This window comes from Procambarus clarkii, chromosome 7 (assembly GCF_040958095.1).
Source record: "Procambarus clarkii isolate CNS0578487 chromosome 7, FALCON_Pclarkii_2.0, whole genome shotgun sequence".
In the NCBI taxonomy this organism is placed as follows: Eukaryota; Metazoa; Arthropoda; class Malacostraca; order Decapoda; family Cambaridae; genus Procambarus; species Procambarus clarkii.
In genome coordinates, this window is record NC_091156.1 from 10,340,850 (window position 1) to 10,363,908 (window position 23,059).

A 23,059-nucleotide genomic window follows, 5' to 3' on the forward strand; every position below is an offset into this window, starting at 1 on the left:
TCTTTAAAAGAATTTTGCAAACCATATAATTACTTATGGAGTACAATAATGAATTTATCCAAAAATAATATCAAATATTTGTGGTACAGCTCTTTTTTTTTTTTTTTTTTTTTACTTTTTTAGAAATAGTACTGTACTAATCTGAATACATGCATAGAGACTTTTAGGCATAAACACACGCACACACACACACACACTTAATTACACTTAGGTAATTAAATTACACACTTACAAAGAGTGCTGGGTAGACGGGACACCACGAGCGTAGCTCTCATTCTTTCTGTAACTACACTTAGGTAATAATTACACACACACACACACACACACACACACACACACACACACACACACACACACACACACACACACACACACACACACACACACACACACACACATGAATACAGTAATGTGTATGCATGGATACACACACTTAACCAAAATACCTCTAACTAAGCCAAGATCCCCAGGCTGAGCTGGCATGAACTCTGCTGATGCAACAAACAGTGGGAGATGTGATGGATGAGGGGGTACCTCAGTCTTGACCAGGATGCTAGAAGGAACGCGACCCACTGAACCACCACCCTCAGCCTCCAGCCAGTGTCTATCCACCACGGAATGTACCTAGCATGAAAAGAAAGCTCGTCATTAAATATGGATCTGTCCATTGTTGAAATCAAGCAGATAGTCAAACTACCTTCTTGTACTGTAAAAAAAAAACAATAATCTGTTTATGTTAGAACATTGCAACCTCACCTAGGCCCCAATTGCTCGTACAGTATTGCAAATTAAACAGACTAAACCTTATAACAATTTAATCTTGTACCTGGACAATATCATTTTTGAAGACTGTTATCTCATCTTGTAACATCCCTGTGAAGTCTGAGATACATCGGCACACATCTCCAGCCTTCATCTTGCTTGAATCATGTACTTGCAACTGGCTGGTCTCATGCTGCAACTGATTTGCTGACTGCAGAGAAACACAACATAACTAGATAATTTATCTAAACTCTGGTGTATCCTAATGACAATCTAATAAAAATAGCATATCTATATTATTTTAACTTTATATTAAGAAAGACATTATCCATTTTTTAAGAACTTTGTGTCAGTTAAACAAAACTGCCAAAGTAAACAAATTTAATCTTATTACACTATAAAGCATCATAATGAATGGTATAAAATATTAATATAAAAATGCCACTTGATAAAAAGATACAATCAATCAGTATACTTAAATTATATTAAGTATCCGAACTTATGTAGGCTACTGTCACACACTACCCTATAATTCACTATAGGTTACCTACCATGCACTACCAGTGTCATTTTATGCTGGAATTTGTTACAACGACACCTGAAGCAAGTACTAAATGTACCTTAAGTAACAACTTCCTCAAAAATTTTGGATATCAATAACATTAAAATATAGCTGTTGTGGAGGTATTTAATACAGTACAGACTTTTGGTAAATCTTAATGATTAGTCACTGCCAGAACTTAGTAGGTATATTATTTGCATACTTTATAAAGCTATTAATAATGTACAGCATTTTGTGATAAGATTAAGGTTAATTTATGCAAATGCAGCTCTTCCTGAAAACCTTCTCCCTGGAAAGCAGTGTACAATAATATATTAATTAATATGGGATAGTCTTTAACTTCTTTGGACTCACTGTATATTGTGATAGATTAGAAACTGTTAAAATGGGCTACAGGTAATAATTATATACAGTATAGTATTATGCAAGGGTTTGGCTGGACTCCGACACGAGAACCGACTCCATAGTAAAATACTGTACTAGGGAGTCTTGTTCACTGTCAGTTCATTCACAACACATGCACTGTACACATACAGTACACAGCGCATGGGTTGCGCACGGCACGTGTACAGCGCATGGGTTGCGCACGGCACGTGTACAGCGCATGGGTTGCGCACGGCACGTGTACAGCGCATGGGTTGCGCACGGCACGTGTACAGCGCATGGGTTGCGCACGGCACGTGTACAGCGCATGGGTTGCGCACGGCACGTGTACAGCGCATGGGTTGCGCACTGGCACGTGTACAGCGCATGGGTTGCGCACTGGCACGTGTACAGCGCATGGGTTGCGCACTGGCACGTGTACAGCGCATGGGTTGCGCACTGGCACGTGTACAGCGCATGGGTTGCGCACGGCACGTGTACAGCGCATGGGTTGCGCACGGCACGTGTACAGCGCATGGGTTGCGCACGGCACGTGTACAGCGCATGGGTTGCGCACTGTCCGTGTACAGCGCATGGGTTGCGCACTGGCACGTGTACAGCGCATGGGTTGCGCACTGGCACGTGTACAGCGCATGGGTTGCGCACTGTCCGTGTACAGCGCATGGGTTGCGCACTGTCCGTGTACAGCGCATGGGTTGCGCACTGTCCGTGTACAGCGCATGGGTTGCGCACTGTCCGTGTACAGCGCATGGGTTGCGCACTGTCCGTGTACAGCGCATGGGTTGCGCACTGTCCGTGTACAGCGCATGGGTTGCGCACTGTCCGTGTACAGCGCATGGGTTGCGCACTGTCCGTGTACAGCGCATGGGTTGCGCACTGTCCGTGTACAGCGCATGGGTTGCGCACTGTCCGTGTACAGCGCATGGGTTGCGCACTGTCCGTGTACAGCGCATGGGTTGCGCACTGTCCGTGTACAGCGCATGGGTTGCGCACTGTCCGTGTACAGCGCATGGGTTGCGCACTGTCCGTGTACAGCGCATGGGTTGCGCACTGTCCGTGTACAGCGCATGGGTTGCGCACTGTCCGTGTACAGCGCATGGGTTGCGCACTGTCCGTGTACAGCGCATGGGTTGCGCACTGTCCGTGTACAGCGCATGGGTTGCGCACTGTCCGTGTACAGCGCATGGGTTGCGCACTGTCCGTGTACAGCGCATGGGTTGCGCACTGTCCGTGTACAGCGCATGGGTTGCGCACTGTCCGTGTACAGCGCATGGGTTGCGCACTGTCCGTGTACAGCGCATGGGTTGCGCACTGTCCGTGTACAGCGCATGGGTTGCGCACTGTCCGTGTACAGCGCATGGGTTGCGCACTGTCCGTGTACAGCGCATGGGTTGCGCACTGTCCGTGTACAGCGCATGGGTTGCGCACTGTCCGTGTACAGCGCATGGGTTGCGCACTGTCCGTGTACAGCGCATGGGTTGCGCACTGTCCGTGTACAGCGCATGGGTTGCGCACTGTCCGTGTACAGCGCATGGGTTGCGCACTGTCCGTGTACAGCGCATGGGTTGCGCACTGTCCGTGTACAGCGCATGGGTTGCGCACTGTCCGTGTACAGCGCATGGGTTGCGCACTGTCCGTGTACAGCGCATGGGTTGCGCACTGTCCGTGTACAGCGCATGGGTTGCGCACTGTCCGTGTACAGCGCATGGGTTGCGCACTGTCCGTGTACAGCGCATGGGTTGCGCACTGTCCGTGTACAGCGCATGGGTTGCGCACTGTCCGTGTACAGCGCATGGGTTGCGCACTGTCCGTGTACAGCGCATGGGTTGCGCACTGTCCGTGTACAGCGCATGGGTTGCGCACTGTCCGTGTACAGCGCATGGGTTGCGCACTGTCCGTGTACAGCGCATGGGTTGCGCACTGTCCGTGTACAGCGCATGGGTTGCGCACTGTCCGTGTACAGCGCATGGGTTGCGCACTGTCCGTGTACAGCGCATGGGTTGCGCACTGTCCGTGTACAGCGCATGGGTTGCGCACTGTCCGTGTACAGCGCATGGGTTGCGCACTGTCCGTGTACAGCGCATGGGTTGCGCACTGTCCGTGTACAGCGCATGGGTTGCGCACTGTCCGTGTACAGCGCATGTGTTGCGCACTGTCCGTGTACAGCGCATGTGTTGCGCACTGTCCGTGTACAGCGCATGTGTTGCGCACTGTCCGTGTACAGCGCATGTGTTGCGCACTGTCCGTGTACAGCGCATGTGTTGCGCACTGTCCGTGTACAGCGCATGTGTTGCGCACTGTCCGTGTACAGCGCATGTGTTGCGCACTGTCCGTGTACAGCGCATGTGTTGCGCACTGTCCGTGTACAGCCCATGTGTTGCGCACTGTCCGTGTACAGCCCATGTGTTGCGCACTGTCCGTGTACAGCCCATGTGTTGCGCACTGTCCGTGTACAGCCCATGTGTTGCGCACTGTCCGTGTACAGCCCATGTGTTGCGCACTGTCCGTGTACAGCCCATGTGTTGCGCACTGTCCGTGTACAGCCCATGTGTTGCGCACTGTCCGTGTACAGCCCATGTGTTGCGCACTGTCCGTGTACAGCCCATGTGTTGCGCACTGTCCGTGTACAGCCCATGTGTTGCGCACTGTCCGTGTACAGCCCATGTGTTGCGCACTGTCCGTGTACAGCCCATGTGTTGCGCACTGTCCGTGTACAGCCCATGTGTTGCGCACTGTCCGTGTACAGCCCATGTGTTGCGCACTGTCCGTGTACAGCCCATGTGTTGCGCACTGTCCGTGTACAGCCCATGTGTTGCGCACTGTCCGTGTACAGCCCATGTGTTGCGCACTGTCCGTGTACAGCCCATGTGTTGCGCACTGTCCGTGTACAGCGCATGTGTTGCGCACTGTCCGTGTACAGCGCATGTGTTGCGCACTGTCCGTGTACAGCGCATGTGTTGCGCACTGTCCGTGTACAGCGCATGTGTTGCGCACTGTCCGTGTACAGCGCATGTGTTGCGCACTGTCCGTGTACAGCGCATGTGTTGCGCACTGTCCGTGTACAGCGCATGTGTTGCGCACTGTCCGTGTACAGCGCATGTGTTGCGCACTGTCCGTGTACAGCGCATGTGTTGCGCACTGTCCGTGTACAGCGCATGTGTTGCGCACTGTCCGTGTACAGCGCATGTGTTGCGCACTGTCCGTGTACAGCGCATGTGTTGCGCACTGTCCGTGTACAGCGCATGTGTTGCGCACTGTCCGTGTACAGCGCATGTGTTGCGCACTGTCCGTGTACAGCGCATGTGTTGCGCACTGTCCGTGTACAGCGCATGTGTTGCGCACTGTCCGTGTACAGCGCATGTGTTGCGCACTGTCCGTGTACAGCGCATGTGTTGCGCACTGTCCGTGTACAGCGCATGTGTTGCGCACTGTCCGTGTACACCGCATGTGTTGCGCACTGTCCGTGTACAGCGCATGTGTTGCGCACTGTCCGTGTACAGCGCATGTGTTGCGCACTGTCCGTGTACAGCGCATGTGTTGCGCACTGTCCGTGTACAGCGCATGTGTTGCGCACTGTCCGTGTACACCGCATGTGTTGCGCACTGTACACAACACATGCGCTGTACACACACAGCACACAACACATGCGCTGTACACACACAGCACACAACACATGCGCTGTACACACACAGCACACAACACATGCGCTGTACACACACAGCACACAACACATGCGCTGTACACACACAGCACACAACACATGCGCTGTACACACACAGCACACAACACATGCGCTGTACACACACAGCACACAACACATGCGCTGTACACACACAGCACACAACACATGCGCTGTACACACACAGCACACAACACATGCGCTGTACACACACAGCACACAACGCATGCGCTGTACACACACAGCACACAACGCATGCGCTGTACACACACAGCACACAACGCATGCGCTGTACACACACAGCACACAACGCATGCGCTGTACACACACAGCACACAACGCATGCGCTGTACACACACAGCACACAACGCATGCGCTGTACACACACAGCACACAACGCATGCGCTGTACACACACAGCACACAACGCATGCGCTGTACACACACAGCACACAACGCATGCGCTGTACACACACAGCACACAACGCATGCGCTGTACACACACAGCACACAACGCATGCGCTGTACACACACAGCACACAACGCATGCGCTGTACACACACAGCACACAACGCATGCGCTGTACACACACAGCACACAACGCATGCGCTGTACACACACAGCACACAACGCATGCGCTGTACACACACAGCACACAACGCATGCGCTGTACACACACAGCACACAACGCATGCGCTGTACACACACAGCACACAACGCATGCGCTGTACACACACAGCACACAACGCATGCGCTGTACACACACAGCACACAACGCATGCGCTGTACACACACAGCACACAACGCATGCGCTGTACACACACAGCACACAACGCATGCGCTGTACACACACAGCACACAACGCATGCGCTGTACACACACAGCACACAACGCATGCGCTGTACACACACAGCACACAACGCATGCGCTGTACACACACAGCACACAACGCATGCGCTGTACACACACAGCACACAACGCATGCGCTGTACACACACAGCACACAACGCATGCGCTGTACACACACAGCACACAACGCATGCGCTGTACACACACAGCACACAACGCATGCGCTGTACACACACAGCACACAACGCATGCGCTGTACACACACAGCACACAACGCATGCGCTGTACACACACAGCACACAACGCATGCGCTGTACACACACAGCACACAACGCATGCGCTGTACACACACAGCACACAACGCATGCGCTGTACACACACAGCACACAACGCATGCGCTGTACACACACAGCACACAACGCATGCGCTGTACACACACAGCACACAACGCATGCGCTGTACACACACAGCACACAACGCATGCGCTGTACACACACAGCACACAACGCATGCGCTGTACACACACAGCACACAACGCATGCGCTGTACACACACAGCACACAACGCATGCGCTGTACACACACAGCACACAACGCATGCGCTGTACACACACAGCACACAACGCATGCGCTGTACACACACAGCACACAACGCATGCGCTGTACACACACAGCACACAACGCATGCGCTGTACACACACAGCACACAACGCATGCGCTGTACACACACAGCACACAACGCATGCGCTGTACACACACAGCACACAACGCATGCGCTGTACACACACAGCACACAACGCATGCGCTGTACACACACAGCACACAACGCATGCGCTGTACACACACAGCACACAACGCATGCGCTGTACACACACAGCACACAACGCATGCGCTGTACACACACAGCACACAACGCATGCGCTGTACACACACAGCACACAACGCATGCGCTGTACACACACAGCACACAACGCATGCGCTGTACACACACAGCACACAACGCATGCGCTGTACACACACAGCACACAACGCATGCGCTGTACACACACAGCACACAACGCATGCGCTGTACACACACAGCACACAACGCATGCGCTGTACACACACAGCACACAACGCATGCGCTGTACACACACAGCACACAACGCATGCGCTGTACACACACAGCACACAACGCATGCGCTGTACACACACAGCACACAACGCATGCGCTGTACACACACAGCACACAACGCATGCGCTGTACACACACAGCACACAACGCATGCGCTGTACACACACAGCACACAACGCATGCGCTGTACACACACAGCACACAACGCATGCGCTGTACACACACAGCACACAACGCATGCGCTGTACACACACAGCACACAACGCATGCGCTGTACACACACAGCACACAACGCATGCGCTGTACACACACAGCACACAACGCATGCGCTGTACACACACAGCACACAACGCATGCGCTGTACACACACAGCACACAACGCATGCGCTGTACACACACAGCACACAACGCATGCGCTGTACACACACAGCACACAACGCATGCGCTGTACACACACAGCACACAACGCATGCGCTGTACACACACAGCACACAACGCATGCGCTGTACACACACAGCACACAACGCATGCGCTGTACACACACAGCACACAACACATGCGCTGTACACACACAGCACACAACACATGCGCTGTACACACACAGCACACAACACATGCGCTGTACACACACAGCACACAACACATGCGCTGTACACACACAGCACACAACACATGCGCTGTACACACACAGCACACAACACATGCGCTGTACACACACAGCACACAACACATGCGCTGTACACACACAGCACACAACACATGCGCTGTACACACACAGCACACAACACATGCGCTGTACACACACAGCACACAACACATGCGCTGTACACACACAGCACACAACACATGCGCTGTACACACACAGCACACAACACATGCGCTGTACACACACAGCACACAACACATGCGCTGTACACACACAGCACACAACACATGCGCTGTACACACACAGCACACAACACATGCGCTGTACACACACAGCACACAACACATGCGCTGTACACACACAGCACACAACACATGCGCTGTACACACACAGCACACAACACATGCGCTGTACACACACAGCACACAACACATGCGCTGTACACACACAGCACACAACACATGCGCTGTACACACACAGCACACAACACATGCGCTGTACACACACAGCACACAACACATGCGCTGTACACACACAGCACACAACACATGCGCTGTACACACACAGCACACAACACATGCGCTGTACACACACAGCACACAACACATGCGCTGTACACACACAGCACACAACACATGCGCTGTACACACACAGCACACAACACATGCGCTGTACACACACAGCACACAACACATGCGCTGTACACACACAGCACACAACACATGCGCTGTACACACACAGCACACAACACATGCGCTGTACACACACAGCACACAACACATGCGCTGTACACACACAGCACACAACACATGCGCTGTACACACACAGCACACAACACATGCGCTGTACACACACAGCACACAACACATGCGCTGTACACACACAGCACACAACGACATGCGCTGTACACACACAGCACACAACAGCATGCGCTGTACACACACAGCACACAACGCATGCGCTGTACACACACAGCACACAACGCATGCGCTGTACACACACAGCACACAACGCATGCGCTGTACACACAGCACACAACGCATGCGCTGTACACACACAGCACACAACGCATGCGCTGTACACACACAGCACACAACGCATGCGCTGTACACACACAGCACACAACGCATGCGCTGTACACACACAGCACACAACGCATGCGCTGTACACACACAGCACACAACGCATGCGCTGTACACACACAGCACACAACGCATGCGCTGTACACACACAGCACACAACGCATGCGCTGTACACACACAGCACACAACGCATGCGCTGTACACACACAGCACACAACGCATGCGCTGTACACACACAGCACACAACGCATGCGCTGTACACACACAGCACACAACGCATGCGCTGTACACACACAGCACACAACGCATGCGCTGTACACACACAGCACACAACGCATGCGCTGTACACACACAGCACACAACGCATGCGCTGTACACACACAGCACACAACGCATGCGCTGTACACACACAGCACACAACGCATGCGCTGTACACACACAGCACACAACGCATGCGCTGTACACACACAGCACACAACGCATGCGCTGTACACACACAGCACACAACGCATGCGCTGTACACACACAGCACACAACGCATGCGCTGTACACACACAGCACACAACGCATGCGCTGTACACACACAGCACACAACGCATGCGCTGTACACACACAGCACACAACGCATGCGCTGTACACACACAGCACACAACGCATGCGCTGTACACACACAGCACACAACGCATGCGCTGTACACACACAGCACACAACGCATGCGCTGTACACACACAGCACACAACGCATGCGCTGTACACACACAGCACACAACGCATGCGCTGTACACACACAGCACACAACGCATGCGCTGTACACACACAGCACACAACGCATGCGCTGTACACACACAGCACACAACACATGCGCTGTACACACACAGCACACAACGCATGCGCTGTACACACACAGCACACAACACATGCGCTGTACACACACAGCACACAACACATGCGCTGTACACACACAGCACACAACCATGCGCTGTACACACACAGCACACAACACATGCGCTGTACACACACAGCACACAACACATGCGCTGTACACACACAGCACACAACACATGCGCTGTACACACACAGCACACAACACATGCGCTGTACACACACAGCACACAACACATGCGCTGTACACACACAGCACACAACACATGCGCTGTACACACACAGCACACAACACATGCGCTGTACACACACAGCACACAACACATGCGCTGTACACACACAGCACACAACACATGCGCTGTACACACACAGCACACAACACATGCGCTGTACACACACAGCACACAACACATGCGCTGTACACACACAGCACACAACACATGCGCTGTACACACACAGCACACAACACATGCGCTGTACACACACAGCACACAACACATGCGCTGTACACACACAGCACACAACACATGCGCTGTACACACACAGCACACAACACATGCGCTGTACACACACAGCACACAACACATGCGCTGTACACACACAGCACACAACACATGCGCTGTACACACACAGCACACAACACATGCGCTGTACACACACAGCACACAACACATGCGCTGTACACACACAGCACACAACACATGCGCTGTACACACACAGCACACAACACATGCGCTGTACACACACAGCACACAACACATGCGCTGTACACACACAGCACACAACACATGCGCTGTACACACACAGCACACAACACATGCGCTGTACACACACAGCACACAACACATGCGCTGTACACACACAGCACACAACACATGCGCTGTACACACACAGCACACAACACATGCGCTGTACACACACAGCACACAACACATGCGCTGTACACACACAGCACACAACACATGCGCTGTACACACACAGCACACAACACATGCGCTGTACACACACAGCACACAACACATGCGCTGTACACACACAGCACACAACACATGCGCTGTACACACACAGCACACAACACATGCACTGTACACACACAGCACACAACACATGCGCTGTACACACACAGCACACAACACATGCGCTGTACACACACAGCACACAACACATGCGACTGTACACACACAGCACACAACACATGCACTGTACACACACAGCACACAACACATGCGCTGTACACACACAGCACACAACACATGCGCTGTACACACACAGCACACAACACATGCGCTGTACACACACAGCACACAACACATGCGCTGTACACACACAGCACACAACACATGCGACTGTACACACACAGCACACAACACATGCACTGTACACACACAGCACACAACACATGCACTGTACACACACAGCACACAACACATGCACTGTACACACACAGCACACAACACATGCGCTGTACACACACAGCACACAACACATGCAGCTGTACACACACAGCACACAACACATGCACTGTACACACACAGCACACAACACATGCGACTGTACACACACAGCACACAACACATGCGCTGTACACACACAGCACACAACACATGCACTGTACACACACAGCACACAACACATGCACTGTACACACACAGCACACAACACATGCGCTGTACACACACAGCACACAACACATGCGCTGTACACACACAGCACACAACACATGCGCTGTACACACACAGCACACAACACATGCGCTGTACACACACAGCACACAACACATGCGCTGTACACACACAGCACACAACACATGCAGCTGTACACACACAGCACACAACACATGCGCTGTACACACACAGCACACAACACATGCAGCTGTACACACACAGCACACAACACATGCGCTGTACACACACAGCACACAACACATGCGCTGTACACACACAGCACACAACACATGCACTGTACACACACAGCACACAACACATGCACTGTACACACACAGCACACAACACATGCACTGTACACACACAGCACACAACACATGCAGCTGTACACACACAGCACACAACACATGCACTGTACACACACAGCACACAACACATGCACTGTACACACACAGCACACAACACATGCACTGTACACACACAGCACACAACACATGCACTGTACACACACAGCACACAACACATGCACTGTACACACACAGCACACAACACATGCACTGTACACACACAGCACACAACACATGCACTGTACACACACAGCACACAACACATGCACTGTACACACACAGCACACAACACATGCACTGTACACACACAGCACACAACACATGCACTGTACACACACAGCACACAACACATGCACTGTACACACACAGCACACAACACATGCACTGTACACACACAGCACACAACACATGCACTGTACACACACAGCACACAACACATGCACTGTACACACACAGCACACAACACATGCACTGTACACACACAGCACACAACACATGCACTGTACACACACAGCACACAACACATGCACTGTACACACACAGCACACAACACATGCACTGTACACACACAGCACACAACACATGCACTGTACACACACAGCACACAACACATGCACTGTACACACACAGCACACAACACATGCACTGTACACACACAGCACACAACACATGCACTGTACACACACAGCACACAACACATGCACTGTTACAGCACACAGCAACAACACATCACTGTACACACACAGCACACAACACATGCACTGTACACACACAGCACACAACACATGCACTGTACACACACAGCACACAACACATGCACTGTAACACACACAGCACACAAACACATGCACTGTAGCACACACCACGGTCAGCACACAACACATGCACTGTACACACACAGCACACAACACATGCACTGTACACACACAGCACACAACACATGCACTGTACACACACAGCACACAACACATGCACTGTACACACACAGCACACAACACATGCACTGGACACACAAAGCCACCCACACATGCACTGTACACACACAGCACACAACACATGCACTGTACACACACAGCACACAACACATGCACTGTACACACACAGCACACAACACATGCACTGTACACACACAGCACACAACACATGCACTGTACACACACAGCACACAACACATGCACTGTACACACACAGCACACAACACATGCACTGTACACACACAGCACACAACACATGCACTGTACACCCACCAGCACACCAGACACATGCACTGTACACACACAGCACACAACACATGCACTGTACACACACAGCACACAACACATGCACTGTACACACACAGCACACAACACATGCACTGTACACACACAGCACACAACACATGCACTGTACACACACAGCACACAACACATGCACTGTACACACACAGCACACAACACATGCACTGTACACACACAGCACAAACACATGCACTGTACACACACAGCACACAACACATGCACTGTACACACACAGCACACAACACATGCACTGTACACACACAGCACACAACACATGCACTGTACACACACAGCACACAACACATGCACTGTACACACACAGCACACAACACATGCACTGTACACACACAGCACACAACACATGCACTGTACACACACAGCACACAACACATGCACTGTACACACACAGCACACAACACATGCACTGTACACACACAGCACACAACACATGCACTGTACACACACAGCACACAACACATGCACTGTACACACACAGCACACAACACATGCACTGTACACACACAGCACACAACACATGCACTGTACACACACAAGCACACAACACATGCACTGTACACACACAGCACACAACACATGCACTGTACACACACAGCACACAACACATGCACTGTACACACACAGCACACAACACATGCACTGTACACACACAGCACACAACACATGCACTGTACACACACAGCACACAACACATGCACTGTACACACACAGCACACAACACATGCACTGTACACACACAGCACACAACACATTGCACTGTACACACACAGCACACAACCACATGCACTGTACACACACAGCACACAACACATGCACTGTACACACACAGCACACAACACATGCACTGTACACACACAGCACACAACACATGCACTGTACACACACAGCACACAACACATGCACTGTACACACACAGCACACAACACATGCACTGTACACACACAGCACACAACACATGCACTGTACACACACAGCACACAACACATGCACTGTACACACACAGCACACAACACATGCACTGTACACACACAGCACACAACACATGCACTGTACACACACAGCACACAACACATGCACTGTACACACACAGCACACAACACATGCACTGTACACACACAGCACACAACACATGCACTGTACACACACAGCACACAACACATGCACTGTACACACACAGCACACAACACATGCACTGTACACACACAGCACACAACACATGCACTGTACACACACAGCACACAACACATGCACTGTACACACACAGCACACAACACATGCACTGTACACACACAGCACACAACACATGCACTGTACACACACAGCACACAACACATGCACTGTACACACACAGCACACAACACATGCACTGTACACACACAGCACACAACACATGCACTGTACACACACAGCACACAACACATGCACTGTACACACACAGCACACAACACATGCACTGTACACACACAGCACACAACACATGCACTGTACACACACAGCACACAACACATGCACTGTACACACACAGCACACAACACATGCACTGTACACACACAGCACACAACACATGCACTGTACACACACAGCACACAACACATGCACTGTACACACACAGCACACAACACATGCACTGTACACACACAGCACACAACACATGCACTGTACACACACAGCACACAACACATGCACTGTACACACACAGCACACAACACATGCACTGTACACACACAGCACACAACACATGCACTGTACACACACAGCACACAACACATGCACTGTACACACACAGCACACAACACATGCACTGTACACACACAGCACACAACACATGCACTGTACACACACAGCACACAACACATGCACTGTACACACACAGCACACAACACATGCACTGTACACACACAGCACACAACACATGCACTGTACACACACAGCACACAACACATGCACTGTACACACACAGCACACAACACATGCACTGTACACACACAGCACACAACACATGCACTGTACACACACAGCACACAACACATGCACTGTACACACACAGCACACAACACATGCACTGTACACACACAGCACACAACACATGCACTGTACACACACAGCACACAACACATGCACTGTACACACACAGCACACAACACATGCACTGTACACACACAGCACACAACACATGCACTGTACACACACAGCACACAACACATGCACTGTACACACACAGCACACAACACATGCACTGTACACACACAGCACACAACACATGCACTGTACACACACAGCACACAACACATGCACTGTACACACACAGCACACAACACATGCACTGTACACACACAGCACACAACACATGCACTGTACACACACAGCACACAACACATGCACTGTACACACACAGCACACAACACATGCACTGTACACACACAGCACACAACACATGCACTGTACACACACAGCACACAACACATGCACTGTACACACACAGCACACAACACATGCACTGTACACACACAGCACACAACACATGCACTGTACACACACAGCACACAACACATGCACTGTACACACACAGCACACAACACATGCACTGTACACACACAGCACACAACACATGCACTGTACACACACAGCACACAACACATGCACTGTACACACACAGCACACAACACATGCACTGTACACACACAGCACACAACACATGCACTGTACACACACAGCACACAACACATGCACTGTACACACACAGCACACAACACATGCACTGTACACACACAGCACACAACACATGCACTGTACACACACAGCACACAACACATGCACTGTACACACACAGCACACAACACATGCACTGTACACACACAGCACACAACACATGCACTGTACACACACAGCACACAACACATGCACTGTACACACACAGCACACAACACATGCACTGTACACACACAGCACACAACACATGCACTGTACACACACAGCACACAACACATGCACTGTACACACACAGCACACAACACATGCACTGTACACACACAGCACACAACACATGCACTGTACACACACAGCACACAACACATGCACTGTACACACACAGCACACAACACATGCACTGTACACACACAGCACACAACACATGCACTGTACACACACAGCACACAACACATGCACTGTACACACACAGCAACACAACACATGCACTGTACACACACAGCACACAACACATGCACTGTACACACACAGCACACAACATGCACTGTACACACACAGCACACAACAGCATGCGATCTGTAGCACACACCAGCACACAACAGCATGCAGCTGTACACACACAGCACACAACGCATGCGATGTCTTGGCTCTTTTTGTACACACACAGCACACAACGCATGCACTGTACACACACAGCACACAACGCAATGCACTGTACACACACAGCACACAACACATGCACTGTACACACACAGCACACAACACATGCGACTGTACACACACAGCACACAACACATGCACTGTTACACACACAGCACACAACACATGCACTGTACACACACACTGTACCACACACAGACACCCAACACATGCACTGTACACACACAGCACACAACACATGCACTGTACACACACAGCACACAACAATGCACTGTACACACACAGCACACAACACATGCACTGTACACACACAGCACACAACACATGCACTGTACACACACAGCACACAACACATGCACTGTACACACACAGCACACAACACATCACTGTACACACACAGCACACAACACATGCACTGTACACACACAGCACACAACACATGCACTGTACACACACAGCACACAACACATGCACTGTACACACACAGCACACAACACATGCACTGTACACACACAGCACACAACACATGCACTGTACACCAGCACACCCACAGTCCGTACCACACCAACCCAAACATGCACTGTACACACACAGCACACAACACATGCACTGTACACACACAGCACACAACAACATGCACTGTACACAACACAGCACACAACACATGCACTGTACACACACAGCACACAACACATGCACTGTACACACACAGCACACAACACATGCACTGTACACACACAGCACACAACACATGCACTGTACACACACAGCACACAACACATGCACTGTAACACACACAGCACACAACACATGCACTGTACACACACAGCACACACACATGCACTGTACACACACAGCACACAACACATGCACTGTACACACACAGCACACAACACATGCACTGTACACACACAGCACACAACACATGCACTGTACACACACAGCACACAACACATGCACTGTACACACACAGCACACAACACATGCACTGTACACACACAGCACACAACACATGCACTGTACACACACAGCACACAACACATGCACTGTACACACACAGCACACAAACACATGCACGTACACACACAGCACACAACACATGCACTGTACACACACAGCACACAACACATGCACTGTACACACACAGCACAACAAACATACCTTGCACTGTACACACCAGCACACAACACATGCACTGTACACACACAGCACACAACACATGCACTGTACACACACAGCACACAAACACATGCACTGTACACACACAGCACACAACACATGCACTGTACACACACAGCACACAACACAATGCACTGTACACACACAGCACACACACATGCACTGTACACACACAGCACACAACACATGCACTGTACACACACAGCACACAACACATGCACTGTACACACACAGCACACAACACATGCACTGTACACACACAGCACACAACACATGCACTGTACACACACAGCACACAAACACATGCACTGTACACACACAGCACACAACACATGCACTGTACACACACAGCACACAACACATGCACTGTACACACACAGCACACAACACATGCACTGTACACACACAGCACACAACACATGCACTGTACACACACAGCACACAACACATGCACTGTACACACACAGCACACAACACATGCACTGTACACACACAGCACACAACACATGCACTGTACACACACAGCACACAACACATGCACTGTACACACACAGCACACAACACATGCACTGTACACACACAGCACACAACACATGCACTGTACACACACAGCACCACAACACATGCACTGTACACACACAGCACACACACATGCACTGTACACACACAGCACACAACACATGCACTGTACACACACAGCACACAACACATGCACTGTACACACACAGCACACAACACATGCACTGTACACACACAGCACACAACACATGCACTGTACACACACAGCACACAACACATGCACTGTACACACACAGCACACAACACATGCACTGTACACACACAGCACACAACACATGCACTGTACACACACAGCACACAACACATGCACTGTACACACACAGCACACAACACATGCACTGTACACACACAGCACACAACACATGCACTGTACACACACAGCACACAACACATGCACTGTACACACACAGCACACAACACATGCACTGTACACACACAGCACACAACACATGCACTGTACACACACAGCACACAACACATGCACTGTACACACACAGCACACAACACATGCACTGTACACACACAGCACACAACACATGCACTGTACACACACAGCACACAACACATGCACTGTACACACACAGCACACAACACATGCACTGTAACCACACAGCACACAACACATGCACTGTACACACACAGCACACAACACATGCACTGTACACACACAGCACACAACACATGCACTGTACACACACAGCACACAACACATGCACTGTACACACACAGCACACAACACATGCACTGTACACACACAGCACACAACACATGCACTGTACACACACAGCACACAACACATGCACTGTACACACACAGCACACAACACATGCACTGTACACACACAGCACACAACACATGCACTGTACACACACAGCACACAACACATGCACTGTACACACACAGCACACAACACATGCACTGTACACACACAGCACACAACACATGCACTGTACACACACAGCACACAACACATGCACTGTACACACACAGCACACAACACATGCACTGTACACACACAGCACACAACACATGCACTGTACACACACAGCACACAACACATGCACTGTACACACACAGCACACAACACATGCACTGTACACACACAGCACACAACACATGCACTGTACACACACAGCACACAACACATGCACTGTACACACACAGCACACAACACATGCACTGTACACACACAGCACACAACACATGCACTGTACACACACAGCACACAACACATGCACTGTACACACACAGCACACAACACATGCACTGTACACACACAGCACACAACACATGCACTGTACACACACAGCACACAACACATGCACTGTACACACACAGCACACAACACATGCACTGTACACACACAGCACACAACACATGCACTGTACACACACAGCACACAACACATGCACTGTACACACACAGCACACAACACATGCACTGTACACACACAGCACACAACACATGCACTGTACACACACAGCACACAACACATGCACTGTACACACACAGCACACAACACATGCACTGTACACACACAGCACACAACACATGCACTGTACACACACAGCACACAACACATGCACTGTACACACACAGCACACAACACATGCACTGTACACACACAGCACACAACACATGCACTGTACACACACAGCACACAACACATGCACTGTACACACACAGCACACAACACATGCACTGTACACACACAGCACACAACACATGCACTGTACACACACAGCACACAACACATGCACTGTACACACACAGCACACAACACATGCACTGTACACACACAGCACACAACACATGCACTGTACACACACAGCACACAACACATGCACTGTACACACACAGCACACAACACATGCACTGTACACACACAGCACACAACACATGCACTGTACACACACAGCACACAACACATGCACTGTACACACACAGCACACAACACATGCACTGTACACACACAGCACACAACACATGCACTGTACACACACAGCACACAACACATGCACTGTACACACACAGCACACAACACATGCACTGTACACACACAGCACACAACACATGCACTGTACACACACAGCACACAACACATGCACTGTACACACACAGCACACAACACATGCACTGTACACACACAGCACACAACACACATGCACTGTACACACACAGCACACAACACATGCACTGTACACACACAGCACACAACACATGCACTGTACACACACAGCACACAACACATGCACTGTACACACACAGCACACAACACATGCACTGTACACACACAGCACACAACACATGCACTGTACACACACAGCACACAACACATGCACTGTACACACACAGCACACAACACATGCACTGTACACACACAGCACACAACACATGCACTGTACACACACAGCACACAACACATGCACTGTACACACACAGCACACAACACATGCACTGTACACACACAGCACACAACACATGCACTGTACACACACAGCACACAACACATGCACTGTACACACACAGCACACAACACATGCACTGTACACACACAGCACACAACACATGCACTGTACACACACAGCACACAACACATGCACTGTACACACACAGCACACAACACATGCACTGTACACACACAGCACACAACACATGCACTGTAACACACAGCACACAACACATGCACTGTACACACACAGCACAACAACACATGCACTGTACAACACACAGCACACAACACATGCACTGTACACACACAGCACACAACACATGCACTGTACACACACAGCACACAACACATGCACTGTACACACACAGCACACAACACATGCACTGTACACACACAGCACACAACACATGCACTGTACACACACAGCACACAACACATGCACTGTACACACACAGCACACAACACATGCACTGTACACACACAGCACACAACACATGCACTGTACACACACAGCACACAACACATGCACTGTACACACACAGCACACAACACATGCACTGTACACACACAGCACACAACACATGCACTGTACACACACAGCACACAACACATGCACTGTACACACACAGCACACAACACATGCACTGTACACACACAGCACACAACACATGCACTGTACACACACAGCACACAACACATGCACTGTACACACACAGCACACAACACATGCACTGTACACACACAGCACACAACACATGCACTGTACACACACAGCACACAACACATGCACTGTACACACACAGCACACAACACATGCACTGTACACCACAGCACACAACACATGCACTGTACACACACAGCACACAACACATGCACTGTACACACACAGCACACAACACATGCACTGTACACACACAGCACACAACACATGCACTGTACACACACAGCACACAACACATGCACTGTACACACACAGCACACAACACATGCACTGTACACACACAGCACACAACACATGCACTGTACACACACAGCACACAACACATGCACTGTACACACACAGCACACAACACATGCACTGTACACACACAGCACACAACACATGCACTGTACACACACAGCACACAACACATGCACTGTACACACACAAGCACACAACACATGCACTGTACACACACAGCACACAACACATGCACTGTACACAACACAGCACACAACACATGCACTGTACACACACAGCACACAACACATGCACTGTACACACACAGCACACACACATGCACTGTACACACACAGCACACAACACATGCACTTTACACACACAGCACACAACACATGCACTGTACACACACAGCACACAACACATGCACTGTACACACACAGCACACAACACATGCACTGTACACACACAGCACACAACACATGCACTGTACACACACAGCACACAACCACCATGCACTGACACACACAGCACACAACACATGCACTGTACACACACAGCACACAACACATGCACTGTACAACACACAGCACACAACACATGCACTGTACACACACAGCACACAACACATGCACTGTACACACACAGCACACAACACATGCACTGTACACACACAGCACACAACACATGCACTGTACACACAAAGCACCAAAACATGCACTGTACACAACAGACACACAACACATGCACTGTACACACACAGCACACAACACATGCACTGTACACACACAGCACACAACACATGCACTGTACACACACAGCACACAACACATGCACTGTACACACACAGCACACAACACATGCACTGTACACACACAGCACACAACACATGCACTGTACACACACAGCACACAACACATGCACTGTACACACACAGCACACAACACATGCACTGTACACACACAGCACACAACACATGCACTGTACACACACAGCACACAACACATGCACTGTACACACACAGCACACAACACATGCACTGTACACACACAGCACACAACACATGCACTGTACACACACAGCACACAACACATGCACTGTACACACACAGCACACAACACATGCACTGTACACACACAGCACACAACACATGCACTGTACACACACAGCACACAACACATGCACTGTACACACACAGCACACAACACATGCACTGTACACACACAGCACACAACACATGCACTGTACACACACAGCACACAACACATGCACTGTACACA

At 50.6% G+C, this 23,059-nt stretch overlaps 1 protein-coding gene across 2 annotated transcripts in view; it reads right to left on the reverse strand.

Moving 5' to 3' along the window:
• The window catches only part of LOC123761340 (dynamin-binding protein), a 63,042-nt gene that overhangs the window by 35,659 nt on the left and 4,324 nt on the right, over positions 1-23,059 (reverse strand). For both annotated transcript variants that reach the window (XM_045747299.2, XM_069312784.1), the window contains exons 2-3: positions 827-973; positions 447-624 (exon numbers count right to left, since the gene is read on the reverse strand). In XM_045747299.2, coding sequence (XP_045603255.2) covers positions 447-624; positions 827-916 — 268 coding nt within the window. In that variant the 5' untranslated portion in view covers positions 917-973. The remainder of the gene's footprint in view (positions 1-446; positions 625-826; positions 974-23,059) is intronic.